General features: G+C 31.6%; 1 protein-coding gene across 2 annotated transcripts in view; it reads left to right on the top strand.

Annotated features, from left to right (window-relative positions):
* The first annotated feature begins 845 nt into the window (after positions 1-845).
* LOC149531691 (Major facilitator superfamily protein) overlaps positions 846-15,869 on the top strand; it is an 84,685-nt gene continuing 69,661 nt past the window's right edge. The window contains exons 1-3 of one of the 2 annotated variants that reach the window (XM_089811062.1): positions 846-1,181; positions 15,155-15,266; positions 15,395-15,507. In XM_089811062.1, the coding sequence (XP_089667188.1) occupies positions 978-1,181; positions 15,155-15,266; positions 15,395-15,507 (429 nt within the window). In that variant the 5' untranslated portion in view covers positions 846-977. Of the gene's footprint in view, positions 1,182-11,412; positions 12,355-15,154; positions 15,267-15,394; positions 15,508-15,869 lie in introns of those variants that run through there. The other variant, XM_089811064.1, reaches the window with a different exon arrangement.

The raw sequence follows: 15,869 nt of genomic DNA, 5'->3' as shown, positions 1-15,869 counted from the left end.
AGAACAGAAAAATAGTAAGTGAAGTATTATATTATTCCTATAAGAGATTTTGACAGTTTATTAAGAAATCTAATTGTCAAATTTACGGTTTTAAAAAAATTTAGTCTGTCAATGTGTAGGGTCTTAAAAAAAATTAGCCTATCATATACGGTTAAAATATCGAAAAACGGCCAATACGACCGTCAATTTCCAGGTCTGCTCGGACTCCAAAATTTCTTTTTCTATTTACACCAAATCATTGTCGCGTACCTAATCTGCATAATACTACCACATTATGGGAGTAATGAAGTCAAAGTTGTGAAACCAAGAAAATAAAGAGATCTGGTATTATGCTATTTAATCATTCTTGCCAATTTTGGTCTGTAAGCGTTATTTCAAAACTATTCCACTTTATAATCCAGCTTTTCCGTTAGTAAATTTCTCCAGAAGCAAATGCCGTTTTGCACAAACAAATGTCAAAAATAGCAGGTATTTCTTCAATATTAAAAAAAAATCAGATATGACGGTGCATCACGGGTCGTCCGAATAAAACATCAAATTCCGGAAAAAGGAAATCTGTGGAGTTGGGCGAAAACAAAGTTGGGTACCCAGTCAGATTGACTAAATGAATCTTCCAAAATGCGACAGCACAACCGAAAGAGTGGTGGCGGATTACTTTTTCTACAATGCAAAGGTAGCAGCAGAAAGACGAAGTAAAAAATTGAGAATGAAGTAGCTTTCTGCTCCTAGAAAACAAGGCACTTACGTAGAGTAGGAGTATTAAGTGCATTGCAAGCCAAGAATGGGATATACCTTTGCCCAACTGGTACACAAATATCATTCATCAATCAATGCCATTATTAATTAAAGTCCAAAGTGTTAGCTGTGGCGACTACAAGTGCTCTTCCCTTTGCCACCATTGGACGCGTGGGGAAGAACCTCTTTTAATGGCGTTCCCACAATTGACTTGAACCAGAAAAACTGAGGGAGTGAGGAAGATGACGGTGACAAATGAGAAAAGGGGGTGGAGACATTGTATGAGTATTGAGAAGCCTGTGAGTCACCTGCTGGTGGTCATGTTTATTCACTGTACTGCTGTTTTCATGTTGATTCCTCCTATGACGGACGTGACAATGGCGGCTCTCTGCCCTGGCCAGGAGGAATGCAGCCAGGCTATTTTTCTCACCGGCCTGCAGCAAGTGGTATTTATAATTTCTCTTTTTCTCCTTTAAAACTCTCACATTTTCCACGTTCGTGCTGCTTTCTTTTCTTTTCCGGTCATTTCTGCTTACAGATGCAAGTCTTATCTAGTTCCTGAAAACCTGTGCCACACTTTCTGTTCTAAACGTTTCAGAAAAAATGATTAGAGAGAACTTAGGAAGAAGAAAATTTAATGACTTCATGTCTTATTAAGGGATAAGCGAATATTTGGTATCCCTGATTTTAAAATTGGCAAATAAGTGGGACTGAATGGGTGCTCGGATTGTTCTGATTTTATAAGTTTTTGGTCAAATGTAACTCAATTCGTTATGGTTTTTGTTCATTCATTTGATATATTTTTAAAATTTTATCAGTAGAAGATTCTTTGATTTTTTTCAAAATATTTAATATTTTTGTTTGTAATTTTAGAAGTGTATCTTAATTAAGGTCATATTTACTGATATGTAAGTGATCAACATTTTTTAATTTAGGATATGGATTAAGTATATAGATTTGACAAGTGTTTCTATTATCAATGTTTGGTCAGGTGGGTAGACGCTGCCTATTAGAAAGCCTTTCTATGAAACTTTTTGTCCTTCAAAATTATGGTTTGAAATAGATTTGACAATAGACATGTCTCTATTATATTGGGTTGTTATATATTACATAAAAATGTTAACTCATTCTCTCAAAAGACACTCCCCTCAAACCCTTTAAATTGTACTTAAAAACTTTAAACTTAGTAATCTAATAATTAATAAGATTGTGTACAAACATAATGATAAAGTGGTGATTTCTAGATATGTATACATATGACTGCAATTTTCTTGATTTATTAAATTTTTATAACAATTAAACAACACAATCTAAATTCAAAAGTTTAATAAATATAGGCAATTCCTTTAAGATCACGTAATTTTTTTAACAATAAAATATAATAGTATAATTTTGAATAATGAAAAAAAATAAAACTTAAAATATACTATTTTAGCAAAATGCGTACTTCAAAAATGACACCATTCTTCAATATTCCCTCTGTTTTCCAAAACCAGAGAGGAAGCGAGATATATTTTATGTTTACTCATTTTCAATGCATAGGCTTTTATAATATTTATATCTATTCTATGACTGTAGTGCACATTAAAGCAACTGTTGTGGGGAAAATTAAAGGTGATCTATTAACAACTTCCTTTTTCTATATAATGGCGTTTTCCAATATTAATTTTGAAAAATTACTAACTTTTTATCAAAATAATTAGGGAAAAAATCTAGTAGTTGTTCCAACTAATTTCACTCATATAGAACTCTTAAAGATTAAGTCTGATTTTGCCCATTTAGGTGCGTGAAGAGGTTAAAACTAAGGTTTCAGCTTTTGCGTGAATGTATTTCACTCACTAAAATAACATCAATACTTGTGCTTAGATGTTCCAGTAAACATAAATGTCCCAATAGCAATGCACAAATTAGTAAACACTAACAAAAAAAACTACAAAAATTAAAAAATTGTAGACTACTAGTATATTTGTAATGGACTATTAGTATATATGTTTTCATTTCTGAAACTTTTTTAAAACAGTAATTAGAAATATTTATGACAAAACTATCATAGACCCCCTAGACTTCTTTTCCTATTATATTTAGAGGCTTAAAATTAATTTTATAGTAAACTTGCTACAATGAAGAATGAAATCTCCAAGCTCTTTAATTTTATTAAGACGAGAGAGTAGACATGCTTGGTCAACGACTGATTATTTTATAGAATATTAGTTTTTAATTGAAGGAGGGTTTGTGCATGGACTATTTAGTTCCTAGAATGCACCAAGATTACATTATTCTTTTACGGGGATTGTAAATCTTCATTATCCACTCCCCCTCATTTTCTACTCCTAAAAATTTCAACTGTGTGCAATTGTTATCTACAAGTAAAAATAAAATAAAATGAACCTCAAAGTCAAAGTTAGCCCCACTTACTTTCCAAATAGTGATTTTATATAAGACGTTCCAAGAATTTACACTTAAAGCCCAATTAAATAGTCATTTTATGACATTCTTAAAATATTAAGATAAATTTACAATTTAACCTTTCCACCTTTACACAAAATTATTTTTTCAATTATAAAAGGTCATTTCAATTTATAGAATCAATGCAAATCAATTTTGATTTCTATTCTACTTTAAAGCATTATTAAAGTAAGTTACTTTTATTTCAACATTCTACTTTAAGCCATAATAAATGCCCCCAATAAATGTTAAGATTCTTGAGTGTGAAATTAATAATTAATTAAAGCACTTAATAATGACATACATCGACATTGCGAAGATGTCTAATTTATATTAAATAATAGTCTTCTAATTTTTAAAATATTATTTGTTGTCAGGTAGTAATTGTTTTGTCAAGGATGTTTATTTGTAAAGTGAATATTGATTGTGACAATTTTTTATTTTTTTGTTGATGGTCAATTTTTACACGCAAGTTTATCTATAATAAAACACACACACACACACATGTCAATACAATGTTCAACAAATGGAATTGTAAATATCTTAGATATTTAGCTATATAGATTTTGTTATACTAGTATACTTTGCACTCTCTTAAAATATTTTGGCCTCATAATTTAGATTGTACTAAAAAGAGTTTTATTTGACTTACTCAAAAAAAATTCAAAATTATTGAATAACTTACTATAAGGGACAAGTGAAGTTTTTAAAGTAACTATTATTTGAACTAGGAGTTTCTATATAAATTAATTATTAAGTCATTCTCAATATTCAACCATCATTTAAACCTATCTCATTACTCAACCATGTCATTTAAACCTTAATAATGATAGATGATCCATTTTAAATACTATATAATATTCTTAACATTTGGATTCTCTCTCACTCTACATTAAGGATCCCTTTATCACTCTTGATGAACCTCATCTTTAGCACCAAAATGGAAAGGGAAAACAATGCACTATCCTACTCAAGAGTTAGTTCCAATATACACAATGAATGTTGTAGATGGTTAGTGATGCATTTCATGTAAATAAATAGCTATCATATAAACACTCCAATTACAGAAGTGATGCTAATGTAGTCAAATGGTTACCTTCCATGCCTAGAGATTTAGTACCTATATTATCAACTAAGATTGAGTTAAACATTGTCCATAATAGGAGACACTCATGGATATTACATAGAATAAATAAGTTGAAAAAAATGAATATCTTGTAGATACTCATGCAATGATGACCTCTTTGATTCTTATCTTTTTCTAGTTGTAGTGCAAAACTCATCCATTATCGTTCGTTGGATTTTTCTTCATCACCAATTGTTGCTTCTTCATATGATTTCTACAATTTATACATAACCAACGAGAAGTTTACCTCTAGAAGGATTTTCTTTTGTCACATCTATTTGTAAATGGGTACATTTAGATCCTCATGGTCCTCCACATTCGTGTATACTTCCACAATGATAGATTTTACAAATACTCATGAGTTACTAATTTCAATTCAGACTCCATTCATGTCAGCATTTTCTATAGTGGTACATGACTCTTTATATCAGCACTTATCCTTATTTGGCATCCTTTTGAAGAACATTCAAAGGACTCAACACCATCTTTGATCCTTTCTCTACATTAATCTTCATGTTGTTCTACATTGTCCCCTTCTTTAATTAAGATTACAAGACTCTTGATATTGTCAAATTTAAGTAGATTCAATAGACTTGTGCCCTTCTTACCTCATATTCTTTTCAAGAATAAGAAGATATATTACATGTTTCATTGGATCTAATTCTCCCCAAGGTAAGAAATGTTGGTAAAAAATACTACACCATCTTCAATATTTCATGTAACTAATAGTCCACAATTAGCAAAAGGAAATATTACATTCAAGGGTGTTCTCTTGATCTTCTCTATTCATTATCTCTTATTGGATATGCTTTTTCCTCACATGGGATTTTACCTTCATAGTTTTTTTTAGAGTTTCTCCCCTACTATTAAATCTATTTTTAAAAAGGATTTTTGGACTATTAGATTTCCCCATTTTCTTCATTTCTAAGAGGTTTATTTATAAAATAACTCATTGAGCATTGTAATCAAGACTTGTCACTTTTTCTATTTCCTTTAGGACTCATTTGGTTGCTGGAATACAATCAGAATAGGAATAGAAAATTAGAATTTGTTTTTAATTCTCTGTTTGGTGCGCCAAATCATAATTGGGAATAGGAATATGTATTTCCATTTTGCCCCAAAATGAGCATTTGTCCATTCTCCAAAATACTTGTAATTGGAATTGCTATTCCCATTCCTATTTTGAATTTTTCTTATTTGAAAATGTTTTTAGATCCGCTTCATTATAACTTCCTCTTGGAGCTCCCCAAAATGAAAAATCATGGCCATTTTCAAACTGATGATATTGACAAAATATATATATTCCTCATATTCTACTCACAAAAGACCAGTGCACTGTGGCCAACGAATCGCTTAGCAGCGCGATTCGATCGCTCGATGTGGGGATTTGGACTCACCTACTTTACTGTTTTTTGCTTCAGATTCTTTTTGCAAATGCCATGAATTTGTTAAAAATAAGTGTGTGTGAAGATGAAACCCTCTATAAATTATGTTTTTTCTTTTACATTAATAAAATTTGATGGGGTTCGAACCTTCAATCTTCAATTCACGTTTGTGCAACCAAACAAGAGATAAATGAGATTGGATTGTCATTCCTTATTCTCATTCCCCATTTCCATTCCCATTCAAATTTTCTCTTCTAATTCCCGATTCCTATGCCTGCAACCAAACAGACCCTTAAGTTATAGATGACAATAGAAGAAGGGTGTTAATGCAAGATCATTTATGTAACTAGTTCATTTCGTGACTTCTTATCCACTCACGTCCTTTTTACACTAAATCGAGTTTACGCACACGGATATTCTTATTAGACTTTAATGAACATAAATTGGCACACCCAGTATAGTGGTGTAATAACGCGGGGTAAACGTCAATCCCTGTAACTTGATGGGAAATTCATGCCCACTAACGAGGGGAAGGAAAGCCACTTCGTTTTTGGACTGGGAAGCATGTGTGGGGTCTTGGTGAGGAAAGAGTTCCTTTCAACCCGTTTACTTTAACGTGACGTTCAACCCACATTTTCCAAACCAAATCAAATACTCCAAAAGCAGCGGAATCCACACAAAGGCCGGTCACGCAAAGTAAAGAGCGTCGGACATGACACCTTCCCCACATTTGATTGGGGTTAACTCCCTTTCTGTCTCTTCTCCCTTGTCAAGTTTTGGAGTATGCGTTTGCTTAATTTTCTTCTTATGTTTCAGTCCTTTATTCAGGATAAAAGGCAATTCGATTCAATTTTAGTATATGTTATGGAAACCCCAGTGAATCTCAATAGTAGGATAGTGAGGTTTTATGACAGCTTCTTAGCAGACTCGATAATCATTCATTCCGCTGGTTTTCTAGGTGCAATGCAAATTAATTATTCCTATTGATAATAATTATCTCATAATTTGAATTGCTGTGGAAATTATCTCCTACTTATCAATTGATGAGCTTAAGGGGCTTTCTAATGAATGGTTCATAAGACACAACACTAGGTGAAGGTTTTGCAATTGGGATTGTAAGCTTTAGGTTTAACCATGGAGTGAACTCCATAGTTAAGCGCACTCAGGCTGGAGTAGTATTGGGATAGGTGACCTCCCGGGAAGTCCCAGTGCTTCACCTTTGTGAGCACCACCTAGATCCAATGAGTGCTAAGTGTTCCATTTATTCTCATGAGAGATGGATTCATGTCAAATCACTACTCATGAAACATGAGTCAATCACAAAATTAAATCCCGATAGCAATATCACTGTATAGAATTTTGCAACCAATACAAGTACCTCAAGATATATTGTTGTTTAGTATTTGTGACTTGGTTCTCATGTACTACACAGTAGTTACTTGTTTTTCGAAGCCTACAAGCTGGCTGTTATGCATTGTTCCTAGATTGTATTTTGATTTACCAGTCTACAAGCTGGCTGATTTAGTCTTCTAGTATTGAGTTAGTCCTTAACATTTGTTGCAATCTAAAGTATGATGCTCTATTTGTACTTAATTAGCTTTCTTCAATATAATTTTAAATTTTTTTAAAAAAAAGCTAATGTATTTTAATTGGTTATATTTTTTTTATTTACAAGGTCATCATGTATTGTGAATTTAATTGTTATTCCCTTGAGTCATACAACATCGTATCAAATTCCACTAAATCATATCAAAAAACTATATATATGCCCTTGAAAGAATATAGACTCGTCTATCACAAAAAGACAATAGAAAGGAGTCATATCAAAGATTTGTTAATTCTTTTAATATTTACGAAACCCTTTCTTATCATACCAAGATTACATATGGTACATAATAATAGAAAAGTTATTACTCTAATGACATTATTACAACATTTCTCCTCTTCTACAATGTACAAAATATTTTTAATTATATTTAAATATATTTTATTTATTTAAATGAAAAAGTTAATGAAAACTCTTTAACAATCTATATATTAAACAAGAGCTCTTTGAGTCCCTGCTTCTAGAAAAATAAATTGGACGTAATATTTAAAATTATGGTTTTGAAAAGAGAAGTTATAAATTTTAGCAAATTTAATTTAGATTTTTAATTAATATTTTAAATTTTAGTTTTATAGAATAATGTGGCAACAAGCCATTGTCTAAAAATATACAACTTAATGTAATGCATTGTAAAATCACGAGATTTGAATTAATAGATTTTTAACCAAGAAATTTAAAACATTTAGAATTTTATTACATAAGTTAAATTTAGAAATTAATTGTTTTTAATTTTTTTAATTAATATATACTAAAGTCTATATATATAAAAGCAATACAACTCTTAATAGCAATAATATATTTTAATAAAATAAATAAATTTAATAATTATTAGTTTATATAAAACTAATTTTTAAAATAATTTTAAATATATTAACATTTTTAAAAACTATTTTGAAAACTAAAAATTGTGATATTAATATTGATAAGACATTATTTTTGTTGTGGAAGATTAAAAAAATGACTTTTTTAGAAATCTAATGAACTTGTGACAAATATACAAAAAATAAAGTTGTAATTATTTTATAAATCTAATGAACTTTGACAAATATGCAAAAATAAAGTTGTAATTAATAATGAACTTCTCACAAATATAGAAAAGATAGAGTTGTAATTAATGAATTCATTAATGCATGTTAGAAAATATTGTATTTTTTGAAGTGGAAAAATAAAATAAACCCCACCAAAAATGCAATGGACCAATTAGAAAAAGGTGATAAATCAATAGAAATTAATTTAAAAATATAAAGTTTGTTGAACTTTAGAACTTAGTATTTTTTTTGGGTTGCACAAATTAGCAAGGGGGGGTAAACAAAAACATTAGTACCGTGCCTATATATAGGCAAGGACTAACAAAAATTACATCCATTCAAACGTCAATATCACTATGTTATATTAGATTGTAATAACTCGTATATGATATGACAAAAAGTTTATGGAATGCGCTATCTAGCTTGATGTGATCTTTTTCTTATATGTTATATATATATTTAATTTTGTTTTACTTTTCATAGTTTATAATATGAACTTGAAGATTTTTTTAATTCTTGAGTGTATAAATATTTTTAAAACAATGTGTTCTAGGTTGTAAATTTTTTTGATTATTTTCAACTTAATGACTATTATGGAAGATGATCTAAAATATTAATAAAAGATATTTATAAGAATATTTTAAATATCAAAATTAATTAGATTTATTATTTTCACTTTTTTCCACACATAATATAATTAGTATTCACGTTAATAACACATGTCATAGTGTCTTTACTATGATATTTTTAAATATTTTTTTGATAGGTAATATGATAAAATTGAGATTGATTATTATTTATTGAAATTATTTATTAACTATTAAATTATTTATTAAATTCAACATATTTAATATGGTTTCTATTTAATATCATTAAAAAATGAAGTACAAATATTTCACATAATTTTATAGCTTCATTTTTATTCATGGAGGTTAATATGTTAAATGTAGCTTTCAATTTAGCCATTTTCTTCAAACACTATCTATCGTGAACTTATTTAGAATCATTCAACTTCTTTTAGTGATGTACAATTGATCGTATTATTTAAAATATTGATGTGAAAAAATTACATAATAAATTGTAGAGATATTATACAAATATCATATTTCTTATGTAAATGTTTAATAGTTTTAAATTATAAGAGCATATTAAATTATTACCATTAAAAAATAAATATCACAATTTGTGAATGGGTTCTTGGTCTTGTGGTGAAGTGGAATGGTTCTGAATGAGTCCATCATTGATGAAGTCTCCTTGAGTGCAAGATTCCAACATCATAAAGGATGAGGTTGAGATCTTGCCCAGGACAAATTTGGCAGAATGGATACCCATTAGTCTTTGACTCTGAGCCAAAGAAGATTCAGCCGACTTTCATAGATTTGAACCTCCATAAAAAAAAAATATCACAACCTTTTATTTATTAAAATAATCAAATAACAAAATTGAATTAAATTGTGAAAAAGAATGGTTAAAAATTTCATAGCTTTCTATTTAGTTGTAGTCAAGTCAATGTCAAAGATGTGGTTATCTAATCCATTTTATAATAGATATAAGAATTTAGAATTGAATCTTTGCTTTAAAATTTGCCACAAACTTATATTTTCTCTTTACCCCATGTTTGGACATGTGGACATTGTTAGACACATGATTCTATCCTAGGTAACTTGATTATGTCCGTAGGTCCTTATTGATTGGCATAGACTTCTTTAACTTACAGACGTATAAAGGTATTTATTTACATTGAGAACCAATGAAGTTTGAAATTTTATTTTGGAAATTCACCATGAGTATCACTCATTTTAAAATTTTCTTTGATTGTTTTGAATTGATTTTTTTGAAAATTTAGTTAAAAGAGTGCAAATGTGTTTAATAATAAGTGGATTATAGATTACACGAGATTATATGTTGGGAGAAAGAAATATATGGAATGGTAGAAAGGTTGTGAAGAAATAAGAGGGTCAAGGAGGAATGGTAATGCAACGAATGTAAGTGATATGTATAATACATGTAAAAGTTGAGTACAAGAAGAAAGCATGGTTGGTGAAATGGAAAAAGGAACAAAATTAGATTAAATATAAATAGAAAATAAAAATAAAATGTATTATTATTGTATTTTACTTAGTATTTTATTAGTTAAAAAAATTATATTGAAAAGTTTACAATAGACTTGTAACAACATTGTAAAAATCTTATAAAACTTAAATCAGTTTTATTATAATTTCATTAGTTTAAGATAATGGTGGTTCCATAGATTTAATCAATTATTTAGAAAATAGAAATTTTAGATTTCTTTTATTATTATTATTTTAAAGATGTTATTCTTTACGTGAATTTGTCATTGATCATAGTTGAAATCACGCAACCTTTTGTATTGATTTTCCTATCAAATAGCTTTAAACACTATCTTCTTTTCATTGTTCCTCTTTACTTATATTTCATATTTCATATTTTTTGCTAGGCTTTTTAAATGTAAAAAATGCCTTCCAACTGTCGATAGCTAGGAATCACCTAAAAAAAATCTGAAATAAAAGAAAGCATAAAAAAACAAAATCATGGAAATCCCTTGAACAATACTTTAATATTTTCTAATAAGTCGTTGCAGTGATTGGGACGTTGGCTGGTGCGACGGGAAGCCAAAAGTTTTCATTAGGCCATAAGGGAGTTGATACGTAGGAGATAATTTCCACAGCTAGTCAAATTGTGATATGAATATCAGGATTTAACTGTGTGATTTTGAGTCAAACTCGATGACCCATGTTTCATGAGTAGTGATTCAACATGAATCCATCTCTCATGAGAATAAATGGAACACTTAGCACTCATTGGATCTAGGTGATGCTCACAGGGGTGAAGCACCGGGACTTCCCGGGAGGTCACCCATCCCAGTACTACTCCAGCCTGAGGGGTTGCAAGCTTTGGGTTTAACTATGGAGGAAACTCTGTAGTTAAGCGCGCTCAGGCTGGAGTAGTACTGGGATGGGTGACCTCCCGGGAAGTCCCGGTGCTTCACCCCTGTGAGCATCACCTAGATCCAATGAGTGCTAAGTGTTCCATTTATTCTCATGAGAGATGGATTCATGTTGAATCACTACTCATGAAACATGGGTCATCGAGTTTGACTCAAAATCACACAGTTAAATCCTGATATTCATATCACATAAGGGAGTTGTTTACCTACTTATAGTGCCGAATGGTGGGGATGGCCTGGTCAATTCGCGGTCTATTTATCGCCTCCTCTCTTTCAACTCTTTCTTTGTCTGTCATTCCGATTTCGGTTGGTCTGACTTTAGAGAGCTTCTATCGATATGAGATTGTGAGACCGATCTAAACAGACTAGAAATCTGTTTGGACAAGCAGATTGATAAAATGGATCGACAAAATTAGAGGATATTTTCTTGTTCAAAGGCAAAGGCAGAGCCACGTATAAAGATATCCCGACTTTTCATTGTATTGAATTCCAAGAAGAGGATATCCGCATGCACGGATTTCGCATCACCAGACAATAAAAATGTGTGGAACTTGTAGCGTTGTAACAAGTGCAATTGTTCCTGCATCTTCATTCGCCAACAAAAAGTCTCTGGCTGAGTGGTGACAGCAAATTACAAATAGAAATTATTCCTTCCAAGGGGAAAAGTGCTCTCACAAACTCCGTGCAAAAGCAAATGTTCCTGGCATGGTTTCGCACGCTCAGGCGCTTTGCTTTTTCTTGTGTTTTGTTTACGTCATATGACATGGAAATTATGGACTGCAAAATCTCCTTCGGTAGTTTTGTCTGAGTAGACAGGTTTTTTTCATATAAAGGATTGGTGAGAGTTGCAGCTTGGTATAGTGACTGACAAGATGAGTGAAGGAAGATTTTTGAGTGTATTTTGGGAGTCTCCTTTCCGTCATCTGTTGGTGGCAACGTTTTTGTACTGGACGGCCGTATTCATGGCAGTCCCTCCCCTTACGGACGTCACAATGGGTGCTCTTTGCCCTGGCGTTGATCGGTGCAGTCAGGCTATTTTCATCACTGGACTACAACAAACAGTGAGCCTTAATTTCCTCTTTCTGTTTTTCAAATCCTTACGTTATTCTCGCCTGAATTTCGACATATTAACTCGTTGAATCTCTTGTAAAGCATATCGTTTTGTGTCAAGGTTTGGTCGTTTGGAGCCGCCACATTGTCAAGTGTACTTCGAACTGTCGAATTTATTCAAATCCTTTTGTATAGAATTTAATTCAAATATTTGTTCTACGCCTGTAAAACCATTAGATTTAGTTCAGCCGTCATAGAGTCTGCAAGCAATTTCATCAAATTCAAATTTTCATCGGCGGACTAACAGATAGTGAGCCTTTCCCTCTTTCCTCTTTCAGTTTTTCTAGCGTAAATTTTAACAGAGCCTTGAATACCCGTCTTTGGCTCTTAGCTAAAGAACTTATAGAAACCTTTAACAAAAAAATATTTGTTCTACGCTTGTAGAACCAACTAGATTCAGCTCGGCCGTCACAGAGTCTTAAAGCAATACATATTCATAATAGCCAAATTTTCATCACTGGACAACAGCAAACAGTGAGCCTGTCTTTCCCTCTTTCAGTTTGTTAAATCTTCAGATTATTCAAGCTTGGAATTTCACAGATTGTCTCGAGGAAGCCCTAGCAAATCGTATCATTGTGTCTCAATTATCGGTGATTTGGAGCCAGAGCATTGTCAAACGTCCTTGGAAAGGAACTTTCGAGTTTATTCCAAACTTTTAAATTTACTTAGAATTTTATTCAAATATTTGTTCTACGCCTACAGAGCCAGCTACATTTAGCTCGGTCGTCATGGACTCTTCAAGCAAAAGATATTCATCAAAGCAAATGACAACCAGTAAGAAGAAAATTTTTCTTTACGAATATCAAGTTTCTGATAATATAGAGCTAGTATAGTACTGGCCGTTCAGAAATGTACCGTAACATGCTTTCATCCTAATATTGTCATCCCTGGAACTTTTTTATTTTGGAATCCCTTTTTATGCACATTGGATTTTTTTATTTAGGCGGCGCCGACTTCTGGCCCTCTGGGCAATCACTACGGCCTGCACGTCGCACGTAAGCCAGCATCTTGGGAATCGAAGAAAACTGATGCATAGAGTATTTATAATAGATTCTATATTTATACTATTCTATACATACACTCCTTTATATTCCATTACTGTCTGAATTTTACTGAAGCTTGCAATAAGATTTTTATGTCAGACAGAGAATATTACAGCCTCAATGCTGTTATACCATTTACTCTATTTTAAAAATTTGGCTCCAGACATTGTAAAAGCGTTAGCCAATTTAATGACTACTTATATATGCAAAAGCAGAGTAAGGATTCTTTTCCTTGTTCTTTCCATTGTAAAAATTAAGTTTCAAATCTGATAAATAAATAAATTTTTGAATCAAAGCAGAACAAGCTGGCCTATTTTTAGACTGTTGATTTCCAGCTCTTAACGCTGCTATAATGTTATACAAACATACTGTTAGATTTCATACCGGTTTTTGGTTCTCTGTCCTTCTTCTTTTCTTCTTTCCAATTCGGTAATTTTAATATCAAATTTAGACTTACAACTATGATCCTTCAATTGAAATTTAGAGTTTCTCATGCATCATCGATAGGCTGCATCTAATAAGGTGAGGTCCTGTTCCAACTCCGAAGTTTCTCCTCCAGAACAAATAGAGGGATGAACTTTAGTGGAGTGTGTTTAACAACTTCTTCCTTCCTCCCCATCCAAAATGAACGAGACATTCCTCAGAAGGGGAGACGTTATTATCCAACACTTGAAAAGAAAAAAGTAAAACCATACGTTTGGATATTTTTCAAAAGCCGTAGAATTTTCTAGTAGATAAAAGTTAAAACGTCATAATTTGTTGTGAAATTTGATCATCTTGTTTAGAAATATTCTTACAACTGAATTCTCGAAACATCAATCCAAATATTTTAATAAGAAATTTATAAATAGAAATTAATGAATCATCTATTTTCAGAAGAAAAACATTCGTACATGTAGTCTGTATCTTAAGTCTCTACTGACTCTAGATTTTGTCACCTAGTTTACAATCAGTTGCTCATATACTATGCAGGGCGGGCTTATATCCTGAGGAACCCTCTCTGGGGAGCTTGGTTTATGTTTGTTAAACAATTTAATGAGCTATATTAAAAAATTTGGTAGTAACTGTAAATAATTTTTCTTTTTCTTATTTTTTTCCCACTTACAAAACAGATTCAGTTTTCTGAAGGCTTTATGAATTATTTATCTTTAATTAAATGAAAGTAATTTGAGTTCAGAAGTACAATGACAAATTATATGTTTTTTCCCCAGACACCTGTGCGTGTCGCATTCCTTATCGTTTCTGGGTTAATGTGTCTACTTTTAAAAGAGCTCTTGTAATATGGATAATACTTCTTGGGACTTTTGTGGTGGTTCAATTTCTATTTTTGGGCCAGTACTTAGACTTAGGTATTCCCAGCCCTACGATAACCTTACAAACAAATGTAATTGCTTTGGTACAAGAGTGGGGTTGAATAGCAATAGCGTTTTTTTGCCAGACTTGTAAATATTTTTCTACATAGATAATTGTGCTTTGAAGAATTGAGTTTCAGTTAAATATCTGGAAATATTTAACTAATTATGCTTGAATTATAACTGATTGTGGTTGGTTGTTTAGAAAGTCTGCTGGTTTGCTAAGGTACCAGTGGCCATACCATTTAATGGGTGCTTTTTAGATTTTGTACTGTAATTCACATTTGTAGCTTAAAATATCGACTTCAAATTATTCTGTTAAGCAATGGGATTGATGCCTGAAAATGTCTTAACAGATTTCTGGAATTGGGACAGTGCTGGTTACACCAATCATTGGAGATCTTTCAGATGAATATGGGCGGAAACCTTTGCTTATGATTCCAATGACTGCTGCAGTCATTCCATTGAGTAAGGCCAAGGCAACCACTTTTTGGAATTGTACATGATTATTTATCCTTGAACAGGGAAGAAATACGAACAATTAGTTCTTTGCTATTTGTGTTGTTACAATTTTTTTGACAAAGAATACCTGGCAGGTGTGTTGGCATACAGCAGGTCGAAGCCGTATGTATATACATATTTTGTGTTGAAAACTGCTGCTGCAATTGTTAGTGAAGGTGGCCTGCATTGCCTTTCTCTAGCATTTGTGGTACTTCTTCGTCCTCCTTAATATGTTTTTTTAAATTTCTTCTGTATATATATACTTAAGTTACTGTTGTATCTAAGCAAGTTTTGAAGGTAATTTCATCCTAAGACCCTTGTACAGAACATGACATCTCTATATGTATATTGTTGTCTATCTGCATATGCCTGTTATTTTAATATAGTACTTTTCAACTTTAGGTAATCTAAGAAATCAAAAAGTCAGGAAAATACTCAAATTCCCTAACTAAACAGGCGGTATCGAGTTTCCTGAAGCTTTTCATCTAATCTTCCAATTAGAGATTTTTCTTGCCTTCAATTTATATATTATCCACTCCTCACCATCCTCTATGCACTGTCTTTTGGAGG

Source organism: Cupressus sempervirens, chromosome 11, assembly GCF_028749045.1.
Source record: "Cupressus sempervirens isolate cs-2001-9-10 chromosome 11, ASM2874904v1, whole genome shotgun sequence".
Taxonomy (NCBI): domain Eukaryota; kingdom Viridiplantae; phylum Streptophyta; class Pinopsida; order Cupressales; family Cupressaceae; genus Cupressus; species Cupressus sempervirens.
Note: the sequence above shows the minus strand (reverse complement) of the source record. Positions and strands in the feature narration are given on the sequence as shown.